General features: G+C 26.6%; 1 protein-coding gene across 1 annotated transcript; it reads left to right on the plus strand.

The window, feature by feature from the left end:
• Positions 1 to 8,549: 8,549 nt before the first annotated feature.
• On the plus strand, positions 8,550 to 18,506 carry LOC145835828 (uncharacterized). Its single transcript, XM_082943557.1, has 5 exons — positions 8,550 to 8,730; positions 8,998 to 9,076; positions 10,026 to 10,178; positions 11,789 to 12,385; positions 17,747 to 18,506. The coding sequence occupies exons 1-5, from the start codon at positions 8,570 to 8,572 to the stop codon at positions 17,912 to 17,914; spliced, it is 1,158 nt and encodes a 385-aa protein (XP_082799683.1). The 5' UTR covers positions 8,550 to 8,569; the 3' UTR covers positions 17,915 to 18,506.
• The last annotated feature ends 5,251 nt before the right edge of the window (positions 18,507 to 23,757 follow it).

Below are 23,757 nucleotides of genomic sequence, written 5' to 3' on the forward strand. Positions count from 1 at the left end.
ACGTGGACAGCACGTAGAAAATAGATAACTTTATTTTAATTTTTTTAACTTTTCATAATCATATGTTTTGAAGTTATGCAAATCTGTTGGTCTGCCATTGTCAACCTTTGTAAACCTTACCCTTATACAACACAGTTGCCACTACAGCGATGAACGAATAGTCAAAGCTATTCGAGCATGACATTTCAACTTATAACAAAAGAAACTTTGTTAAATATTCTGAATTTTCTAACATTCTTGTTGTTTTGCTGAACAAAATTCTGTTTTTATACAAGATTGTTGAAAAAACAATAAAGTATTTAAACATTTAGGTGATTATTTACACTATTTAAGTAATAAAAATTATTGAAGATATATCTAGTTTTAGTTTTATAAGTATTTGAAAGCTTTAAGTGACATGTATTCTATTACATTAGTTTTTTAAATGTTACAAATGAAGAAATTGTTTGATAATTTTAGTAAAGTGAAAAAAATAATAATATTGTTTTTCAATCATGTGTCTTGAACAATTTTATAATTTTTTGTGTTTAAATAAACAATCCAATAAATTAACACAAAAATTTTACAGCTAGTTCAAAAACTTAACTCTACGTTTGCAAAACTTATTTTTTCAGCTTGAAAGTTAAATACAACACTTTTTTAATTTAAAAAACTAAAAAATGTAAGACTTTTTCCTAGCAAAAATAAAAGTTTTTGTCATGTGTGTTTATAAAAAAAACACTTCAAAAGTATACAATGCCTTTTTGAGCTAAAATAAAACTGAGAGCTAAATAGATTAAGCTTTGTTTATTTTAATTTTTAATTAAAAACTTTTTTTTTAATTTAAACATATATAACTACTTAAAAACAAATAACGATAAAATAATAACTAAATGAAGCTGTTTATATTAAATATTTAAAAATATTAATAATAACATTCTACAGTAACAATATGCAGAGGCACTTTAACAAAAATCAATCTTAAAAAACAATATTAAATAACTATAAAAAAAATATTTATAGTTCTGTGTTAAAAAAAAAATTGTAACAAGAAAAAATAGTAGAAAGATTAATTATTAGAAAATAAAAATAAAAATTATTTATCGAGGATAAGGGTTATTGGTAAAAGCGATAGTAATAAAAAAGAAAAATATAAAATTATATAAAATATTAAACTAGAATAAAAAACTAGAAAAAAAAAACAAAATAAACTAATAAAAAAACAAAAAATAAAAAATAAACTTACTAACGAGAGTGAGGGTAAAAGGTGTTAGTGATTAAAAATAATATATATGCCTAATAAAAGTTATTATAAAAAAATATTATAAAAAACAAAAAATTAACAAAATAAAAGATTTATAGACCGAGGGTAAGGGTTAGGGGTAATAGTGAAAGAAAAAAAAAAAAAAGTTAATAAAAAAAAAATTTCAACCAGTGCAAAAATGTCTTCGTGCAAAAGTGACCCTTCGTGTAAAAGTGACGCCGTGCAAAATTGTCTACTCGTTCATAAGTGTCACCTCGTGCAAAAGTGTCACTCACCCAATGAGCTGTATTTTGTAAATTGTCTCTATGAGCTGTATCTATGTGTACTAGAAATAATTAAATTGTTTATATAGCTTGTTTCGCTTGACTAAATTTGTATATATTAAATACTCAAAACAAAATAAGTATATAAAACTGAAAGAAGCTGATCGCGGAAAACAAAGTCTTTCCAAGCTAACTGGGTCCACAACCGGCCAAATCTCAGCTAGGATCCGGTAGACCACTATCAAAAATTTTCAAGTACGATCCGAGGCATGGAAAGCACAGTAGTGCTTGTTGTAAATGTCGAACATAAATTGTTGTAAATGTCGAGAAGTTGTGCACTGCACGCTCACTGAGCAGTACTTTTATTAAACTAATATTAGAAAAGTTTCCCCAAGGGAGTTGGTGATGGTAGATTTCTCGTTATAATGTAACTGATTACCTGTGTGCAATATTTCCACCAATCGAAAAGATTGCACATAAATAATCATTTGCATAATACAAACTGATTCACGCTTTACAACATATGCAGTTTGTTTATAATTGGTGACGTGGATGACTTGTTTTGTTACTTTTGTTATGTTACGTCACTACTAAAGATAGAACATTTGTGGGCAAGTGTGAAAAAATAAACGAGAGTCATATTTAACACCCTGTTTGCCATTAGGCAGCAAATCTATAAATACCACTATAGCTGTTATGAATTATATTTAAAAAAAGTATTGTTAATACAAAGTATTTTTATATTATAGTCTTTGTGACAGGCTTATTACAAACACAATCTAAAACATATTGACTTTAGAACAGTTGATTAAGATACCTTTATTAATGGTATGGTAACCATTTATTCTGTTTGATATAATTAGTTTTTAAACACTACTTAAAAAAATTAAGCTAATTACTTTATTGAGTTTATTCTTTCATAAATTTATTTTACAAACTAAGTTTTGGTCAAAGACCTCGTTAGTGCAAAAACGTTAGTGCTAATTACTTTATATTAAATATTTGCTTTTTGTTATTTATATATTTTTTTAAATTCAGCTATCGTTAGAAGTAAAGACATAAATTTAGTTAAATATGAAACCTTTTTATAAAATAAATTGATTTTATAATATTTTTTGTAATTTCTTATTATCAAGAACATTTTCAAAGCTAAAAGTTTAAACAAAATAAGTTTAACTTCGGCTTTGTTGATTAAAAGTTCAGATATAATACTAAATATCAAAACAAATATTAAATAAAATAGGTTAAAATTAAATTTAAAATTAGTGATTTATCATTGTTAAAGTACTTATTTGTATTTAAAATTTCAAGACTTTTTTATGCAAACTAAGTTTTGCTTAAATAAAAAATCTAAAAAAATATGGAACAGTGATGGAAAATAGTAAGTAAAAAGTTAAGTTAAAACAAATATTTACTTAAAAACAAAACAAACTAAATTTTAATCTCAAGGTTGAAATTATTGCACTTACTTTGTTAAAATTTTTTTTTTGAATCATAGCTAAAAAATAAAATTTATATTATTTTTCTCCAAATTACCACTCAAATAAAGTTTGTTAAAACGTTAATCTTCTTTTTAAGTAAGGATACTACAAAAATGATAAGACTAAGTATTTACTGTTAGTATTGTTTATTGAATTTATTGTTAATTGAACAACAAAAAAAAAGCGTTCAAAGACCTACAAAGGAACCGTTCGGCTATTGAGTCACAACTATTTTTAAAAAAGGAACTTGGAGTATCTTCACAGTCGAAATCATACTTGCCACAAAATTTATTTTAAATTCATTCTGGCTTTTTCTCCTGTCTATCATTTCAAAGTAGAGCTATTATAAAAGAAGCTCTTCTTAATCTCGCTGTGATAAAAAGTTTTAATGTTATGATATAAATTTTTCTAAACCAGACGCTCGAAGATTTATTATAAATAAGCTTTAGCATTTACAAGCGCTACATTTACGCCATACTCGAGTTCTGGCATCTATGGTTGTAATACATCAACATAGTTAGAAAAAGCCATAAAAGTGTCAGTTGTGTTTTTTAATATACCCGATTCAGATACTTAAATAAACTAAAGTAAAAAATTTACATACTAGCTTGTAAAACTTAATTTGAACAATAAAGTAAAAATTATTTACTGTAAGTAAAAGAAGTTAAATTACAATGGTACGAATAAAACAAACTAAAGGTTTATATATGATTTCAATTACAAATTGAAAAGTTTTCTGAATATTTTATTATCAACTTGTGAAAGTATGTGTACAGTGTGGTGCCCATGGTAGACTATGATTTTCATGGTTAATATTAGCAGTAATGGGTTTTAAAAAGAGTGCATACCATTTTTTTCCTTTAAGAATTAATTTCTTAAATTAGTTTAAGTTAAAACAAATCATACATTTAACTTAAAATTAGATTTTATTAAAGTTTTAAATAAAGCTTATCAAAGTTATTTATACATATATGCTGTGAGGCTTGATGACCGAAAAGTCTTTCTCCACACCAATCCATTGACCATAGTTGTGAGTGTTCACTTTTTTCTTTCTTTCTTATTTATTTTTCAATTTTTTCTTCCAACTTGTAAAACCCACACTTTTCAGTTTGAATTTTTATAAACTGTGGTTAATTTGAAATTTCAAAAGCTTTATTAAACTGTCTTTTATTTTTGATTTTGGTATTACTTAGTTTGTTAACTTACCTATGCTATTATATAAAGTAGACAGAATTACCAAAAAACAGTAATTCAGTTTTATGTGTATGTGTCAACCATGGGTTTCAGAGAGTTTTCAAAACGGTCATTGGACTCCTACCCATCTGGCCATAAAAAATTATGAAATAAAAGGTATAATTTAGCTTTATTTAAATAAGATTTGTTTAAGTCCGAAGAAGAAAAGACACTTTTTTTTGTATAAATTGACTCAAGTTTTTATATGAAGATATAAGCTATATGAACTTAAAGACCACAAATTATAGGTAATTTCCTAAGATTATATTGCACCAATATCAAAGTGAAAATATTTTACACTTTGATAAGATAAGTATAAAATTGAAATATAGGGAACACAATTACTCAAAATTGGACTAAAAACTTTTTTTTAATAATTTTTATCAGTTATTTTTTCTTATTATCACTGTTACCCCTTCCTAACCCTTACCCCTGATCTTTTTTTTTGTTTTTTTATTAATATATCTTTTAGTTTTATATATATATATAATATATTTTTTATAGTTTATTTTTTTACTATCACTGCTACCCCTAACCGTTATTTTGGTAGGTATATTTTATCAGTTATATTTTTTTAAATAATTTCTATTATTTTTTTTTTATCTTTACTATCACTGTTACCCCTAACCTTTACCCTCGATCGGTAGCTTTCAGGGTTGCCGCTCGGTCAGGAAATCAGGAAAAGTCAGAAAAATTAAAAAAAAAATGACAAAAGTCAGGAAAAAATGAGGGGTTTGAAAAAAAGTCAGTAAAAGTCAGGAAATTTGATAAAATTTAAAAAAAAATCAGATTTTGTCAGTTTAAATTTACAAAATTCCTTGTTTTCCAAAGCCTTCAAATGGTAAAAATTAAGTAAAAGTCCTTTAAAGTCAGAAAAAATTCCAAAGTTTTCCTAGAAATTTACAAAAATATTTAATTTTATTTCCAATGCCTTCATCTGGTATAAATTATAAGTATATAAGATTTTTAAAATAGTTTATATTTATATTAATAGTTTTATATTCAGTTAAGCTGTGTTTATAAGTTAATAATACAAGTATTTTGCGGATAGAGCTGTTTATTAAAAACATCAATCATACACAGATGGTTCAAGTAATGTACTCTAAGTTTGATGATAGAATTCAGCAAAAAACTGTTGTTTTTAACCTGTATTAAAATTAGATTGAAAGCTTTATATAGTTTCAAGTGTTAGATTATGTATCTTAGAATAAGTTTAGTTTAAGAGTTTGATTTGGAAAAGTCAGGAAAATTTTAGTAAAAAGTCAGGAAAAGTCAGGAAAATTTTAGTAAAAAGTCAGGAAAAGTCAGGAAAAGTCAGGAAATTTTTCTCAGCTTGAACAGTGGCAACCATGAGCTTTTTTTTATTTACCCTAAGGTCTCTATGATTAAGGTATAGTTTAGATTTAGAGCTTTTCAACTCTATACTTAACTTATCAGAGTGTAAAATTAGAAAGTTTAAAATATTTTCTATTTTATATTGGTGCAACATCATCCTAGGAAATTACCAAATTATATTTTTTTAAAACTTGAAGTACATTAAAATATATCTTCTTTTTATATTTTGAGAAAGAGACCTTAAACTTCAAAAAACCTTCAATAGTGTTAAATAAAAACGTTGCAATCATAAAATTGTTAAAATATTTTTATTGTATATACTTCAACCACTGGGTTTTGATCTTGCATTGTGCACTACAGAAAGCTTTTAAAAGATTATCAGAAATTTTACTCCATCAGGCAACAATTAATTTAAGGTATAATAAAAAAAAATGTCTTAGTTCCAAAAAAAAATATAAACTAGTAAAATAATTTTAATATCACTAATAGGTCACTATAAAAATTGTTAAGGATTTTTTGCAAAATATTTCTTTAACAATACAAATATTTGGCGTCAAATTATTTTAAACATTATTCAAAAGACACTCAGTAGAAAAATCCAGATATATTTCATGCTATTTTCATCAGTGGATACATAGCAAAAATAAAAGATAAATTTAACTTATTTAGAACATTAGTAACCGTCATAAACAAATATTAATAACATACAAAGTCTATTACACAAAACTAATTAAAATACTAATTATTAGAGCTAATTATATAGAAACATATACACACCAAAAAGAGAATTAAGTAAATAAAGCAACACTATAGTCAAAAAAATTTTTGCCTACAAAGGGTAGGTTTTCCATTTTGACCAGTCAAACATGTTGCAACAACTTTTAATTATCTTAAATCTCTCCAAATTGAAATTTTCAGCACAGCTTTGATTGTTTACCAAATGTTCTGCAATAGCAAATCTTTTTATCATTCATAATTTTATGGACTTTTTTCTTTTTCTTTTTCAACTAAATTCAAAAACTTATCAACTCTTTATATACTCTTTGACATTTTTATTCAGCTGTCTAGTTGTAAAAACAATATAGCTGTTGCCGCAATAGCATTTGAATTAATATATAACCATGCTTTTATCAAACAAGGGTACCTGGTCTTTGCCGTCAGGTGTAGTTTTTACCTCAAGTCCTATGTTAACACCCGAAAGCAAATACCAGATACCTACATAAATTTACAAAAGGAACAAGCCTATTCATATTAAAAACAATATTTTTAGCCCAGTTCCAAACTAGCACCAATCAAGTTTGAGACATTGTTGTAGATATTGTGGACATCTGACATTCATTAAAGGCATAAGGGGTAAATTACCTTTTTCACACTTCAGTTTTATTTTATTAAAGCTACAGGTTGCTTTGTACAGATTTTTCAATTCAAAATAATTTTTGAGGTATTGCCAGTCAAAGTCGGAGACTACATTAGGTTCCTTGTTGGAGACGCAAACTAAAACAGCAAATAACTAGAAATCACTAAAAATCTATCTTCTCCTATGTTTTTTGAGATTTTTCCTTGCAACTTTTAGAAAATTCTGTCTGAACAAAATTTGAAAAATTTAAATTAAAAAATTTTATGCCAAAAAAACAAAAAAAAAAACTGATGTTCTATATATATTTCCTTCTGACAGAATTTTCTAAATATTGCAAGGAATATTTCCTCAAAGATTGAGGTATTAATCTCAGAATATGTAGGAAAGATAGATTTCTAGTGAAATAGTCTATTTTGTGGTTTCAGTTTGCACCTCCCATAAAGAACCTATTATTGCCTCTGATTTTAACCTGCTATATCTCAAAAATTATTTTGATTTTTTAAAATTTGTAAAAAGTATTTGTAGCTTAGTTAAAACTCTATAAAATAAGGTCAATTTGTAAAAAAGCGATTTACCTCCCACCTACCCTATGCCTTTAAATATTTAATTTTCAAAAATTCATTCAAATAGATCTCTAATAAAAGAATATTGAAATGAACATATTTATAAGATTTTTATTTTGATAAATTTTTAATTTCAATAGTTCAGATTACTAAAAAGTAAAAATTTATTTTTACTGGATCTGAGCACACTTTTTATTATTTTGTTTTTTAACTATCATATAAACCAGTTTTATCAGGTGGCACAAAACCTTTATTTATCAATTATCCACTGCTGTAGAAAATAAATTGAGTTAGAGTTTAATATATTTTTGATTCAGAGAAAGTTGGCCATTACAAAGTCTGTGTTCTATACATTTGTATTGGATTACTTTTACAAAACTGATTATATCTTTGAAAATTTTTGACCTATAAAAAGTATCTTATAACTTTGAAATAAGTGCCAATGTAATTTTTTTTATAAACAAAAACTTATCCTCGCCCTTGATTTTATGTTATCTCTAGGAAAGTTTTTTTTTATATATTGATTAAAAAATGCTTTAATTAATATTAAGTACAAAACAGTTTGTTGGTTTTTAATTAATAGTAGTCAATTACAGGGTTGCCACATACTCAGGATACTCGAGATAGCTCCGAGATATTTAGATTTTTTTTTAACTGAGGCTGACTCAGGATAGTTTTGTTTTTATATATTAACTCAAAATATTTTTAAAATTAAGAAAAAAATCTCAGGACAGTTTTTTATGGATTTTGAATGAGATTTAGTTGGTTTAGTTTCAATATATTGTTACTTAATAACTAGTTTTGTTGAAGAACTAGATTTATTAATTTTGAAAAAAATTAAAAAAAAAACTATTTTAAGAACTTAAAAAATCTCAGGGTGACTCAAGACAGATTTTTGTCACTTAGGACAAGTAAGTTTTTTTTTAACTGAAAGACAGGCAGCCCTGCAGTTAAAATACTATATTAAGTATGTGTTCAAAATATTTTTTACATACAAACTTTTTTATATTTCTCTATTATTTCCAAACAAGTTAAAATATTTTAAAGTATTATATTCAAACATTTCAGAGAAAATCTAAATTCAGAACAATAATATGTCGTTATCACTGATGCCGACAGGAATGAAACAAGAGGTCAGCCAGAAATCTGTGAAAGAGCTTTTGGATGAGAACTGTTACCTGATCAGGATAATTGCTGAGTGCCAGTCAAATGGTAGAATGAAAGACGCCGTATCGTACCAATCTGTTCTTCACAGGTTTAACTTGTTTAACATTTAGTTTTGTTTTATTTTATTATTTATCTAATTTTAGTTGATAGATGGAGTGGCTTCTAGGTTTGCAACTTTACTTGATTTTCTATTAAATTTTTTTTATACTTGTTCAAATATTATTTTTTTTTGCGTTATGTTTAGTTTTAGTTGTTATAAATTTATTTTAAACTTGGAAAGTTTTGTTTTTATAAAAACTTAGGATTTTTATTTAATATTTAGTATGTTTTAAAAGTATTAATCTGTTTTGCTCAGGAATCTGGTGTACCTAGCCACCATAGCCGACAAGAACCAGACAAACGGGCAGCCAGGGATGATGGGAGGGCCTCCACAGGTTGATGAAATTTTTTTATATATAAAATTTATAAAGTTATGTTTATTCATATGTTGTTGGAGTTATGTTGTTAATTTATATCTTTAATTAGGTTGGAGAGGCTCCACAAGTTTTAAAAGTTTAAGTTAAATTATTTTATTTTATTTAATTATATATTTTTTGTATTTATCAGAATATTTTGTTTTAAATTGTTCTTTTATAAATCTGGGTGACCACTAAACCTGGAATCCTGGAGAAACCTGGAATTTGAGGAACTAAAAAAAAATCTAGATATGTTGATTTGACACAAAAAATCTTTCATATTGATAATTTTTTTTGTCATCATCAAAAAATATTTTTACTAAAAAACACTTTTAAAAAAACTTCACAGAATGTTTTCAATTTTGATATACTAACAAACCCGGTTTTTACCTCAAACCTAACTTTAAACCAAAAATAGACCTAAAAATGTGTACTTTTAAAAATTTAGATGAAACTCAGAAAACTTTGAAGAAATTTCTCAAAAACCAGTGGCCACTCAAATAAACCTTACCTTTTCATAGAGATCTGCAATAATATTTAAGATAATATTTAAGTAGAAGTAATTATACATAGACGGTAAGCAAAGTGGTTACTGAATGTTTGTTGTTTGTAAGTGTCTATTAACATCAAGGTTGCTAAGAATCCCGGAAAAACTGTGGTGTTTGAAAATTTAGGCACAAAAACCTTGAATTTTAAACAGTTTTTACATGTAAAATAACGAAATTTAGAATGCATAGCATAATCTTTTTGGCATTTCTCTATCAAACACAGTTTTTCACCTTTAATATTTTATACTAAAAATAAACCAAAAACTTTCAAAAACTAGATAGAGATTCAGAAAACCTGAAAAAAAAGTAAAAACCTCTGGCAAACCTGCAACATACTGTTTTTATTTTACATACAGGATTTTTATTTATGTTTGTTACAGGGTGTTATGAAGCAACCAGCTGGAGCAAACCCGCCAGCAAGCCAAGGATCAAATGAACCGGCAGCTGAAAAGAGTGGAACACCGCAGCCTGAACAACAGAATCAAGCTGAAGACAAACAGCAACAGGCTTCAGTGGCAAACTCACCACAACAAGTTTGTTATAAACTGTTGTTTATGAAATTAACTTGATCCAATGGGTGCACACTTAATCAATAGTTTCAATAAATGTTGATTAATTTTTTTTTATTGGCAGAGGAAACTAAGTTTGTATATTTTAAATAAGTGTAAATTGCTTTAGTAGTAGTGGAAACTGATCTGATAAAGAAATCAATCCTTGATAAATCTAGAATACTATAAATATATACACACATCATTATGTGTAATATAATAATAAAAAATAATAATAAAAATCCTTGAAATTGACAATTTAGAAAAACCTAGAATTTTAGAAATTAAAAAATAAAAACACTTGAACTTTGAACAGTTTTTACATGTTAAGGGCATTGGAGTCCACCTTGGTTTTTAAAAGTTAGTCTTATTCTATAGAGTTTTATCTTAACTATCAGGCATTTTACATGAAAAAATAAAAAGTAATTTTTAAGATATAAGCAATCAAAGTTGATGACCTCAATAGGTTCCTAATGGAAGGCACAAACTAAAAACGCAAAAATAATCTATCTCCTCCTTCATTTTTTAAGCAATCTTCTTCAAATTTTCACAGAAAGTCTATTATTAAGTTTTAAAAAAATTGAATGCAGATTTTTTTTTTTTTTGAAAAATAAAATTTTTACTTAAAATACATTTTTTTTGCTATTTTTATCTAAAATTTTTAGTTTTTAATATTTTTAAAGTTGCAATATTCAAATTCTTTTAAACTATAAAAGGAACGTTTCCTGGAAGTTTGAGGCCTCTAGCTCAAAAAATGAAGGAGAAGATAAATTTTTAATATTTTTAAAATTTATGGAAAAATTGACCCCAAAAAATTTGTGGTCCATACATTTGTATAGGAGACTTTTTCTAAAAAAAAATATCTCAAAAGTTAGTTAAGATAACTTTTTTCTATAAAAACTGGCTTGTAGTTTGTACTTAAAGCTTTCATATAATATCCTATGTTTTTAAGTAAAAAAAATGTTGGATCCCCTATGCCCTTAAGTAGTAAAATTTTAATTTGAAACAATAAATCTACCAAACAATAGATCATAGTAATACTAATATTAGATAAATTATTTTTGTCATCATCAAAAAAAAAACTTATCAAAAAAAACATTAAATAATCTTTTTAATCTTAATATACTACTTTTTTTGTCAAATAAATACACTCTAATCAAAATTTTCAAGAGTCTGTTGGTTGAATTTCGTTTATTGTTTGAAGAAATTAAGTTTGTATATTTTAAGTAAATGTAAATCACTTTAGCAGTAGTAAAAATTGATGTGGCTGAGAAATTTTGAATACTTAATTATACATATAAGTACACATTTTTATGATACTTCCAAAGTTCTTCTGAAGCTTAAGTATTCTTACTGCAGCAAATTACACTTTGCTTCAGAAACTTGTTTTTTGTGAATTAAGAAACAAGTTATAGTTTTTGTCAAAGTTTTAACAAACTGAAAAATACTTTAGTGTCTAAATTTAATTAAGGTAGTCTGAGATTGATTTCTGCATGTTTTTAACAAGCTTAATAAAGTTCTACAAGGTCTTTTGTTAAGCTAACAATAGGAATTAAACTTTTTTAAATCTACAAATTCTGTTTTTTTTTTCACAGAGGCCACCCTCTCAGCAGCCACCGATGCCGCAAGCTTCCCCGTCGTCCGGGCAACCAGGAATGACCCCGCAACCGCAAGGGGCGCCCCACCAGTCTCCCCAACAACAACCGGGCACGCCCAGCAACATGCAGCAGGGAACACCAACCCAGCACCAGTCGCCAGTTCCGCAACCTGGTCCAATGGCCCAAACTCAACCAGGAATGCCACAGCAAGGACCTCAGCCGGGGGCGCCGATGCAGCCGGAAGCACAACCTGGGCAGTCCGGAGCTCCTCCGCAGCAGCCAGGGCAACCAGGGCAACAGCCGCAAGGGCCACCAACGCACCCACAGGGTCAGCCCGGAGCAGTCCAAGGTATGCCAATGCAGCCAGGCATGCAACCTGGAGCGCCACCTTCTCAACCTGGAATGCCACCTCAGCAACCTGGCATGCATCCTGGCCAACCTGGAATGCACCCGGGTATGTCAATGCAGCACCACCCGGGCATGCAACACCCCGGCATGCCGCCCATGAGCCAACCAGGCCATCCGGGTCACCCCGTTGGCCACCCCGGAATGCCGCCCCACTACATGGCGTACGGGCAACCACCTCATCAACCAGTGAGTCACGAAAATGAATTTTATAAGTTAACAATAATTAATTGAACTAAAATTTACTGTTTTTGATGTAAATCTGTTATGTTCAGTAATTGGCATTCGCAGCTGGTATTATGCTGCTAAATGTTCCTGAATTAAGTTTAGTTAAGTTTCAAAAGTTGTACAAATAGCAGGGCGTCCTGAAACCATTGGATCTTTTGGCATTACTTTCGGTAACATTTTTTAAACAGTTTTTGAACTTCTGTTCACATTTTGTAATTATGTACACGAACAACCATCCCATAATAAATAATCCAATAACTAGTCTTATAACAAATTAAACAAATACTTACCTATAACTCTTAAATCAACCAGTAAATTTTGAAATGAGCTATTTTTCAACATTAACCATCTTAACCGAAACTCGTTTTTATGGTTGCCCACAGAAATTAAAAAAAAAACTCTTTTTATAAGGTATCACCCCTTTACTAGTAAATTTATGTTTTTACTTTTTGCCCCTTACATTACTGTTTATTGCCACCTGATAACCATCATTGAGAAGTTTAGATCTAAATTAATATAAAGTGTTCATATTTACGTTTGATATTTATAAGCTGCTTATATTACTCAAATGTTTAAACTTAATTTTTATATAAATTTCGTTTAAGTTTAAATAGGTTGTTTATATTTCCATTAAATCAGGGTTGCCACTCGGTCAGGAAAAGTCAAGAAAAATCTAAAAAAATTATAAAAGTCAGGAAAAGTCAGGAAAAAAAAGAAGTTCTGAAAAAAAGTCAGGAAATTTGATAAATTAAAAAAAAAAGTCTGATTTTGTCAGTTTAAATTTACAAAATTTCTTGTTTTCCGAAGCCATCATTTCAAATAATAAAATTTAATTAAAAGTCCCTTAAAGTCAGAAAAAAATAAAATTCCAAAACTTTCTCAGAAATTTACAAAAATATTTAATTTTATTTTCAATGCCTTCATCTAGTATAAATTAGTAAAATATCCTTTAAAAAACTGCAAAAATTTTCTATTAACATATTAAACAAGTACCCTACTTGAACAAGCAATTTTTGTAAGCTTTTTAGTATTGATGATCTGTAGCAAGGACACTTCCATAGTGAAACTGTGATATATACACAAAAGTTTATCTAGCATAATTTTAGAATCAAAGTGTTTTTGTTAAAGTAAATAGTTGAGTTCTTTATAACTTTGAAGTTAGTTTAGTATTTTATGTAACAAGTTAATGTGTATACTTTACCTCTTTATAATTTTTTCAAATTTGTTTAAATTTATAAAATAAGTTATAAGAGAGGTATATGCCAAGATTAAGTTTATTTGTATTTTTTGTAGAGTAACTTAAGTTTTTTAAATTTTTTCAAAGTTGTTTAAATTTATAAAATAAGTTATAAGAGAGGTATATGCCAAAATTAAGTTTATTTGTATTTTTTGTAGAGTAACTTAAGTTTTTAAAGTAAATAAGAGTATATTTATTTGTTACAAATTTTATACTAAATGATAAGAGGAAATATTTTATAAATAAAATTAAAAATAAATGAGTGCCAAAAGAAAAGAAATGAAGCCCACAAGTTGTGGCTTGATTTAGAGAAAAGATTCTCTTCAACAAGTGTAGGGACAGCAGATGAGAGCGATTTAATTAAAATGAGGCAAATGATTTAACTGCCAAAAAAATGAAGCGTAATGTAGTTCAATTGAAGGAAACCATATCTTCATTAGATGAAGAGGTTGAAGTGCTAATAAAAAAACGGAGAAAATAATTTAGTTCATACATTTAAAAAAAACAGTATTTGATTAGGTTCTTATTGTTTTAATGTTTTAACTGTAAAAGTTCCTTATATGTCGCTTGTTTATCTAGATACATTTATGCTAGGAAATGCTAAACATTGTGCCTTTTTTCAGACAAGCTGTGTTTTTAAGGTAATAATAAAAGTATTTTGCTGATAGAGCTGTTTGTTACAAACATCAATCATACCCAGGTGGTTTAACTGATGTACTGGAAGTTTGATGATAGAATTCAGCAAAAAACTATTGTTTTTAACCTGTATTAAAGTTAGATTCAAAGCTTTTTATAGTTTCATATGTTAGATTATATATTTTAGAATAAGTTTATGTTAAGTTTTGATTTAGAAAAGTCAGGAAAATTTTGGTAAAAAGTCAGGAAATTTTTCTCAGCTTTATCAGTGGCAACCATGTTAAATACTTGATACTAATAGCTGCTTGATTTTTTTCAAATGTTCGCAACAATTCAAAAAGTTTTACAAATTTCTCTCACATCTAGCAGAATGTATAAAAATAAAAACTACTTTCAGGAATATTTTATTAAACTTTCAAGTTTCCAAGAAAATATACAATGAAAGAAAAAAGGCTTGTTATGCCAAACTTTATTAAATATAGACTATATTAAACTTAAATATAACATCCAGCAATAATTCAAAAAATACATTTTTTTAATTCTGAAACATAGCAAAATGTTGGTATTTTTATATTAAACTTAACATCTTTACAGAATCAAAATATTAAGTTTGTTTTATTATACTGATATGAACGACTATACCCTTTAATTTTGATAGCACCTAATGATCATTAAAATTTAAATATTACATTACACAAAGTATTGTGAAAAGGATTGTTACCAACATATACAGTTACTTATGTATTGAATTAGTTTTTTGAAAAGTATTCATTACAAAAGAATTTTACGAAAACGTTCTAGTGCATTTATTTTTTGTTTTAATAAACAGAATCTTTGTAATTATCTTTAAATTTCAACTGAATGATAAGAAAAAGTTTTATGCTGTATCAATGCATTGGCTTAAAAATATTGACAAAGGCTTCTAAGAACTTAGAAAAAAAAAACACATGATTGAAAAAAAACTCTATGACATCTTTAGTAGTATGATATTATTTTATTTAGTTTAAAATCATAAGGAACAAGCAAACTTGAACTAAAAAATCATTGAAAAGTTCTGAAGTTATCTAAAAAAATCAGAAAATTAAAAAAAAAAATTGCTAAACACTTTTATCTCCTAGATAAATATAAATTTCAGTAAATATTTTGAAATTTGATTGGTTTGAGTCGATAATTTTTTTTTTTTCTAAATTGTGTTTTTTACTGAATTTTAAGTTGTGTACTTATAATTGGGTTTTAGTGACATTTAAAAGTTGAAAGACATTTTATTATATTTACCAACTAAATGTAATTTTAAATATTGTTAATTAAATAGTGTTTATTTTTATTGTTTGATGAGCTTAATTACAAAATTAATTTGTTATTACTATAATCATGTGTACTGTAGTAAACAAAAATTATAGTAGGTTGATTGCACTGTTAGTTTAATAAGACTAAAATGATTGTTGAATGAGTTATAATTCTTTCAATAAAGTATAAGTTTACTTGAAGCAAAACAAACTTTAATTTCTGAATGCATAAAAATTTTAATTACCTTTAAGAAAAAATAAAACTCTACTGCTTCAAAAGCTCAGGACAAACTGATTTTTTATAAATGCAGGGTAATTAGTTGTGTCTTATTTATTTAAAGTAGCTATGATAAGTATCATTTGGTTAGGTTTCAATGTTTTCATTTAATTATGGTTGTTAGTTTAGATTTAGACTATGATAAAACCATAAATTTTTTTATTTATTTATGTTATTAGTTCTTGAATTCATTTTTGTTTAACTTCATATTAGTTGTTACAAAATTTTAATTATTATTAAGTTAAATATGCTGATAAATAATAATAAAAAAATAATAAATTAAGATTAACAAGATTGTATGGCTGTTTATGTTATATATCAACCTAAAAGCTTTTGAACAATCATCTAAGAAGAAATTGATTAAAAATAATAGTACAGGTTGATATAGAACAAAACAAAGATTAATACTGCAGGGTTCGTGCGCGTCAGGCTAAGTCAGGCTAAATCAGTTTTTTTGAAAAAAGTTGAAAAAGTCAGGCTAAATCAGTTTATTATTTAAAAATTTAAGAATATCAGTTTATCTCAGTTCAAATGCTTGAAAATTTTTGATTAAATAAAATTGAGAAATCTTTTTTAGATCAAATTGAGATGTGAATTTATTTTTAAATAAAAATTTAGTTATTGAAGACAAAATCAGTTAGTATTTGTAAAAATAAATGCTTAAAACCGTTTGTTGAATCTCTAAAATTTTTTTAAGAATCTTCATTATTTTGTTTCAGTAGATTATATACGTCATAATTACGAATATTCGACTTGGCTGTTTGTTTGAATTTTAATACTCGTGTATAGTTTCATTTTAAATTTTGATAAAACACGACATTGCATGCGTTTTGATATAAATCTTCTGGTTATAATGTTTTTACTTAGTGATTAATTAAATTGTTATTGTTTATTGAACGACAAAAAAAATGCTTAAAAGGTTTGGTCTGAGGACCTGGTGTACAAAAAACCTTTCGGTTGTCGAGTCATACACCAGAATAGTTTAATGTCATTCCCGGGAATTGAACAATTGTGTTTAGTAATACATATTAAATTTTTTCACTAGTAACAGATTAGATATATCACTTATTTTAAAACTTATCACTGAATTTGTTATGTTAAGGGCATAGGGGGAGGGGTCAATCACCTTTTTCACAATTTAGTCTTATTTTATTGAGTTAAAACTAAGCTATGAGTTGCTTTTTGCAGATCTTAAAGCTCAACATATTTTTTAGATAAAGCTGATTGAAGTCGGAGACTATAATACTACTAATCACTACCCCCCCCCCTCAATACCTAAAAAATGTCAGGCTAAATTGGTCTCAGTCAGGCTAAATGAAAAAAATTTCCCTGATACTGTATCTATTAAGTAGTTTAAATCTATCAAAAAAACGTTTTTTAAATTAAAATTAATTTGTTACTAAAAGAAGTCAAAAAAAATTGAACTTTCAAAAACCTCCAAAAAGAACTACTAAAAACCAGGAAGAAAAATAGAAGAAAATTTGCCAAAGAATTTTTTGGCCACCCTGTTAAAACTAGAGTACTTACAAATTACATTTATCTTATAAAGTTGTTGCACTATTTTTGATTCGTCACAAGTGTGTTTCAAATGTTATTAAGAAATAACAATGAGATAAGTACTAAAATTTAATTACTATTTCAAAATTTTGTCCCATAGTTTTAAAAAGTTTTTTAATGCAGTGATGTAATTTAATTGTAAGTAGTATGTTGTTTAAGTATAATGAATTTTAATCACATTTCCTTCATAAATATTTTATTTTATTCCCGGAAAACAAAAAATAGATTCAATTTTTTTTGTTTTAAATCACCAAACATAATGTAATAAATTAGAAAATTTAAGCAACAAAATTATAAATAATTTTAGATAAAAAACTATTTATTTCCAGCCAACATCGTACAACGGGCAAATGCCCCCAGGTAAGGGGTTCCCCCAACACCAATACCCCCACCACGGGCAACCGGGTGGTTACCCCGGTTACCAACAGCAACCGCCTCCCCAACAACCACCCCAGCAACAAGGGGGATACCCTCCCCAGCAACAGCCCCAACAATGAGCGGTCTCCATGGCAACTTCAGTGTTCTAAGCAGAAAAACAGAATTTCTAGTTGTAAGTTGAAAACAGATGATGTAAGTTTTTCTTTTTCTGGTTTTTACTAAAAATTTTGTTTAAAAATTTCCGGTAACAAAAATCCGCCCTAACAACTGTTGTCATGGTTATTTTAAGTGAGTCGTTCTAAACGTGTCTCTTAAAAAATGCCCCAATTTCTCACAGCCTGAAAAGTCAATCAGGTATGTGTGATTAGATGAGATTTTAGTAAAAACAATCTATTTTAATTATCAGTAACTTTTTATTTTATGCTTTTTTAACTCTTTCTAATCTTTAATTAATGTTTTTTACGGAAAAGTCAAAGCCTACTGTATATAATGAATTTTTAAATTGAGAAAAAAGTTGGGCAGATTTTAACAAACCTGTTTAAAGTTGTGACTTCAAAGTTACTTCTAACAAAAGTTGTAATACTTAAAAATACAACTTTTACAAGTTTAAAAAATTTACAAACTTAATAATGTGTACATAATATTATTTCCTAACGTTTTGTAAATAATCTTTCAAGTTTTAATTGTTGAAAATTAAGTACTTAAAAAGGTTCGCACAAAGTTATATACGATTAAATTATTTTTTGTTACGATGTTTAAAAAATTTAATATACAGCTAATTGCTTTGTTATAGCTATGGTAATTTTGTTATTGTAAAAGTTTATTAATTCGCTAAGTTTCTTAAACAAAAAACATGTGAACTATTTTGATAAAAATGAATAATTGTTTGTTTTTATATGCTTTTTTTTTTATTTCTTTGTTTTCTTTGTGTACAAAAATACTCAAACATAAAAAAATTAAACCATTTTTTTTGTGTATAATTTTAGAATGCCGTGCCATAAACAACAATTGTAAAATAAAGTATATTGTATGTATAAATATTTTATAAACAACTAATTACAAGGTTGTCACACATTCAAGCTACTCAAAATAACTTTTAGTTAGTTTTAATAAAATTAGTTAGTTTTAATAGGCTAGTTTTAATAAAAAAACAGGTAAATCTTGGTATTTATACAGATCTAAGACTAGTTTGACTTTATACTTTTTTGTTCTTAAAAATTACTTATGTTAAAACTAAAAGTTTTTTTTACGTGTTTCAGCTTGATTAAAGTTTTGACTATTTTGAAATTTTTAAAAACTCAGGCTAGTCTTGACATTTTCACAAATCTAAACTCGTCTTAATGACTTTTATCTCTCACGTTATTAAAAATTACTGATGTTTTTCTAAGTTGTGTTGTTATTATTTTATTATTACAGCTTAATTAAATAGTATTTTAGTTTTTTATTTTTGGCACGTATTACTTTTTTTTCTAATTTACTTATACTAGATTTATCTTCAGCCTGGCTTTTTTTTAATCAAATAGTGGCAACCCAGCAACTAGTTCAAGATATTTAAAGTTGTGAAAAAATAAGTTTAAATACAAAAAGCTGAACTAAAAACAATGCTTATGTTCTTTAAAATTTGTCCCGTCTTTTTATCAAGTCTTTTTTTATTAATAAATGAAAACGAATGAATTTTTGAAAGTTCATACAAGAACTAAATGAAGTTTGCAAGTTTATTTTTTGTAAGATAAAAATTTTGAACTTTTTTGAGTATTATACTAAATTTGGTATATGTAAATTTCTCACCCACATTAAAGATTGCATTAAACTATTTTTTATATTAAAATACAGTTCAGTTTTTTAACTTATTAATACTTTTAAAGGATTAATAGATAAAAAAAAAAACGTTTTAAAGTTATATTACTGATTTTAGTCCATAAACAGTCTTATGAAGGGTTGCAAAAAAACCTAGAAACCTGGAAAAACCTAGAATTTGACAATTTAGGCAAAAAAACCTGGAGTTTTAAACAATTTTTACATATTACTAGTACAATTTTGATTTTACACAATGAAATCTGTCATATAGATATAAAACATTTGTCACTATCAAATATTTATTTTTTAAAATAAACATTTAAAGTAGCTTTGCAGTATCTTTTCAATATTTTTATATTATTTAAAACTGTTTTTTACCTTAAACTCTTTAAACTAAGAATAGACCCAAAAACATTTGACAACCCAGATTATAGTATAATGATATACTCTATATTAATTAAGATAACAATATTAACTGAATATCAAGAAAAAATCAGTAATTTTTAAAAAACCCAAGTTTAATAGTTTTTGGCATTTTGGATTTATGTTTACTTTAGAGTTGAGTTATAATTTATTATATTTTTGCACCATTTCACGGTTTGTTGTAAAATTTACAAATATTTTTAGTTTATAAAAGGTAATCTTATGTTTCATGATAGTTTTAAAAAGTTTTAAGGAAACTAAAAGTTTGAGCAATTAAAATTCTAAAAGTTTAAATTACTGAGTAATATCAATTTAACATTAAGAATATAAGGTGCACGACTATTCAAATTTGGCGTTTAAAATTCTTAAAAAAATTTTTAAAGGGCTACAAACAACTCAAAAAGTTATATGTATTTGAAAATTAAAAAACCCTTGAAGTACAATTAATACCTACATGCACTTTTATTTTTAAACTTAAATATTTTTTTAGATATGCCTAGTATAAGTTTTAAAATGTAGTCAATTTTAGTAACTTCAAAATTTTTCTTTTAGTTAACTGTTTTTATGCAAAAAAAACGTGTTTGTAGGTATAGATTAATTTTACAAGAGCTATTTTTATTTATAAAAAATTTAATTATTACTCAAGTTTGTGTCCCATTCAAAAAAAAAAATATTATTCCGAATTTGAAAAGTCATATATCCAGAATAGTAATTTTTTTAAGTATCTACGATAAAAGCAGTCAGTAAAGCTCTAAGTTTAAAAATAAAATATTTACTTTCAATCAGATTAAAATAAGCCAAAAAAAAAGAAATTTTACTAGTGATCTATCGAAAAATAAAAGGGTCTGATATTACAAAATAGATTATAAAACTTCTTTTTATAGTTATAATCTACTGTGAAGTTTTTGATTAAAACAAACAGTGCTAATGAAACTTTTAAATATTTTTTTGATAAAAAAGTTAAAATTACTAAATTTAATTTGGCAACAAGATATATTATTGCTAAATCTAGTTGTAAACCGGATCCACAAATTAGGATGTATTAAGTTATAAAATTATAATATTTTTACAGTTTGTTATAACAAGGTGGCGTACTTATCGTGAATTAAAGTATTTAGCCATAATTTCCTGGTACTTTAAACAGTTTTTACATGTAAAACAATAAAACTTAGATAAAAATAACTTTTAGCTTAAACAATACAATTTGAAACAATGATACACATTTGAATTAGAAGTACAAAACTTTTCTTCAGTGTTTGCTATGAAAACCATTTTTTGTCTTAAGATTAACATTTAACTTAAAATGGTCAGGAAAATTCATGAACTTAAAGAAAATCATACCAATTTGATCACCAGAACACAAGCCTTAGGTAGACTGAGACCGATTCGTACCGATTAGGACTCATCATTCAGTCGCAACCGAAAGCATGATAAACCTTTTGTAGATTGATGACCGTAAGTTTTTCTGTTGTGACTGAATGATAATTCCTAATCAGAACGAAACCGGTCTCAGTCTACCGATGGCTAGTTAGCTGATGATTGAATTAGTATTTTCAACCAATTAGTTTTTGTCTCGCGGCATACGAGAGTCAAGGCTTCTGCTCTGTTAACTTTTACCGATGTTTTTGTTGATAGAAGAAAATCTGATATTAGTTACTGTGTGTGACATCAAAAAATTTATTACAAAAAATCAAGTTATAAAACAATGTGTTTTATATTTAAGACCTATACTTATAAATTAATATTTTTTTAGAGTAGATTGTTCGATATTCTTTATCACTTTAATTTAGTAGACGTACCGTTTATAACTACATCGAAAGATTTGTGGGATTCTTTTTTAAAGCAGTATTGCTCTTAAAAGTTAAGTAATATTTTAATGAGTTTTGTTTCAAAAATAGCTATAAGTAAGATTTAGGAAGGACTTTAAAATGACCGACTAAAGCAAGTTAACTACATTTTAAACAATTATTTGAAACGATATAACCAGTTTTTATAAGACTTTAATGTTTTAGAAATAAACATAAAAATATTTGAGACAACTTTTGATAAATTATTTAATAGAAAGTTGTTGAGACTTATTTTATCAGTCACAAAACTTTAAAAACTGGTTTTATAAACTTAAGTATAGCTTTGTCATGAGAAAGGGTCTGCAAACCGCGGCCCGAAATCCAAATTTGTCTCTTAGAGTAAAAACATGCGGCCAGCGAGGTACTCTTCAGCTCAAAGTATAGCTTTTTAAAAAAAAACTACAGATATTTTTTGTGGCTAAAAGCTCAAACTCAGGTTCTTAATTTAATATTATTCATTGTTAATGCTCTACTTTTGATTATTTTATACAATTTTTGGTTTAAAACAGTTCGTTTATGTTGATTACAGCAAATATATTGCAATAGCTGCGGCCCGGGGAAGACTTTTGAAATACAGTGCGGTCCGCAATCAATTTTTCTACGAACACTAAAAACTGACCGTGACTCGTAGTTCAGTTGAAAAAAATCAAAAAAACGTAATACAAAACGAATAAGTTTAATTACTAGGGGATGTATTTCAAAAGATCATCTTATGCATTATACTATAGCCCAGGGGTCGGCAGCCTTTTACATTTTAAAACAATGTAAACAGTTTTTGTCGGACCTAGGTAAAGCAGAGTTTAAACTACAACAAAAATGTTATGGTTTTGGCTGAATTAAATATGATTAGCTTACAACAAAAGACAAACTGAAGTATAAAAAAAAGTTCATTTATTGGTCATGTAGTATAAAAAAGTTCTATCAAACCTGTTAAATTTCAACAAATTGAAATAGAATTTGTTTTTATACACTAACTCAAAAGTTATAAATTTTACTTCAAAATATTAGTGATTTAGTTAAAACAGTAAACATTAGTAGTATAGTTATATTAAGTAATAAAACGTTAAAACTCTATATCATTTTTACTATATCTAAATCAGAGATCAATATTACATGATAATGAAAAAAAAAATTATAAGAGTTTGATAAAAAACAGCATAAAACTATTTGTTAAGAACAAAATTTTATCACAAGTAAAACGTTAAAATAACATACAAACAAAATTTTGTAGAATAACTTATCCTACATTTAGTAGCTCTGCTTGCTTAAACATAAAATATTTTAAAACTGAAAACTAATGATAAGTGCTTAAGAAAAATTAAAACATTTTATTCTGAGCGTTTGAAAAGAAACTCCAACGTACTTTGGTAATATATTAAAAAAACAAAATAGAACACCTGTATCTAGTCATAGCTATTCTACATAAAACTTCCATATATGGATGTAAACTTTTCTTAGTATAAATCAGAGGCCTGATTAGCTGTCAACCCTAGCTTAGTTGTAACACCTGTCTGTAAAGTGCATTCGTTTGCATAGTTGCTAGACTTAAGTCGAAAACCACACAAGTTGATACAAACATTTGCCACATTAGCGTGATAGCTACTCATCATACAAGAGAATGTACTGCAATTATAAACTCTACTTACCCTAAAAGTTATAACGACAAAAGTTTTGAAATTTTCACTTTTGCTATATATACAGCTTTCAATCTGGATTAGGTTTTTTTTGGGTCGACAACTGTTAGTAATTTAAAACTTTAAAACTAATTCTTAATGTCGATAGTTATTTTGATATGTTAACTTTTAATTAGCGAGAAGTAATAATTTTTGTCTTTTATAAGTTGAATAACATAAGTTGCTGTTGTAGTTGGTCATGTTGTAAAGTTTATTGTTGAT

Source organism: Thalia democratica, chromosome 5 (assembly GCF_965202585.1).
Source record: "Thalia democratica chromosome 5, ktThaDemo2.hap1.1, whole genome shotgun sequence".
Lineage (NCBI taxonomy): Eukaryota > Metazoa > Chordata > Thaliacea > Salpida > Salpidae > Thalia > Thalia democratica.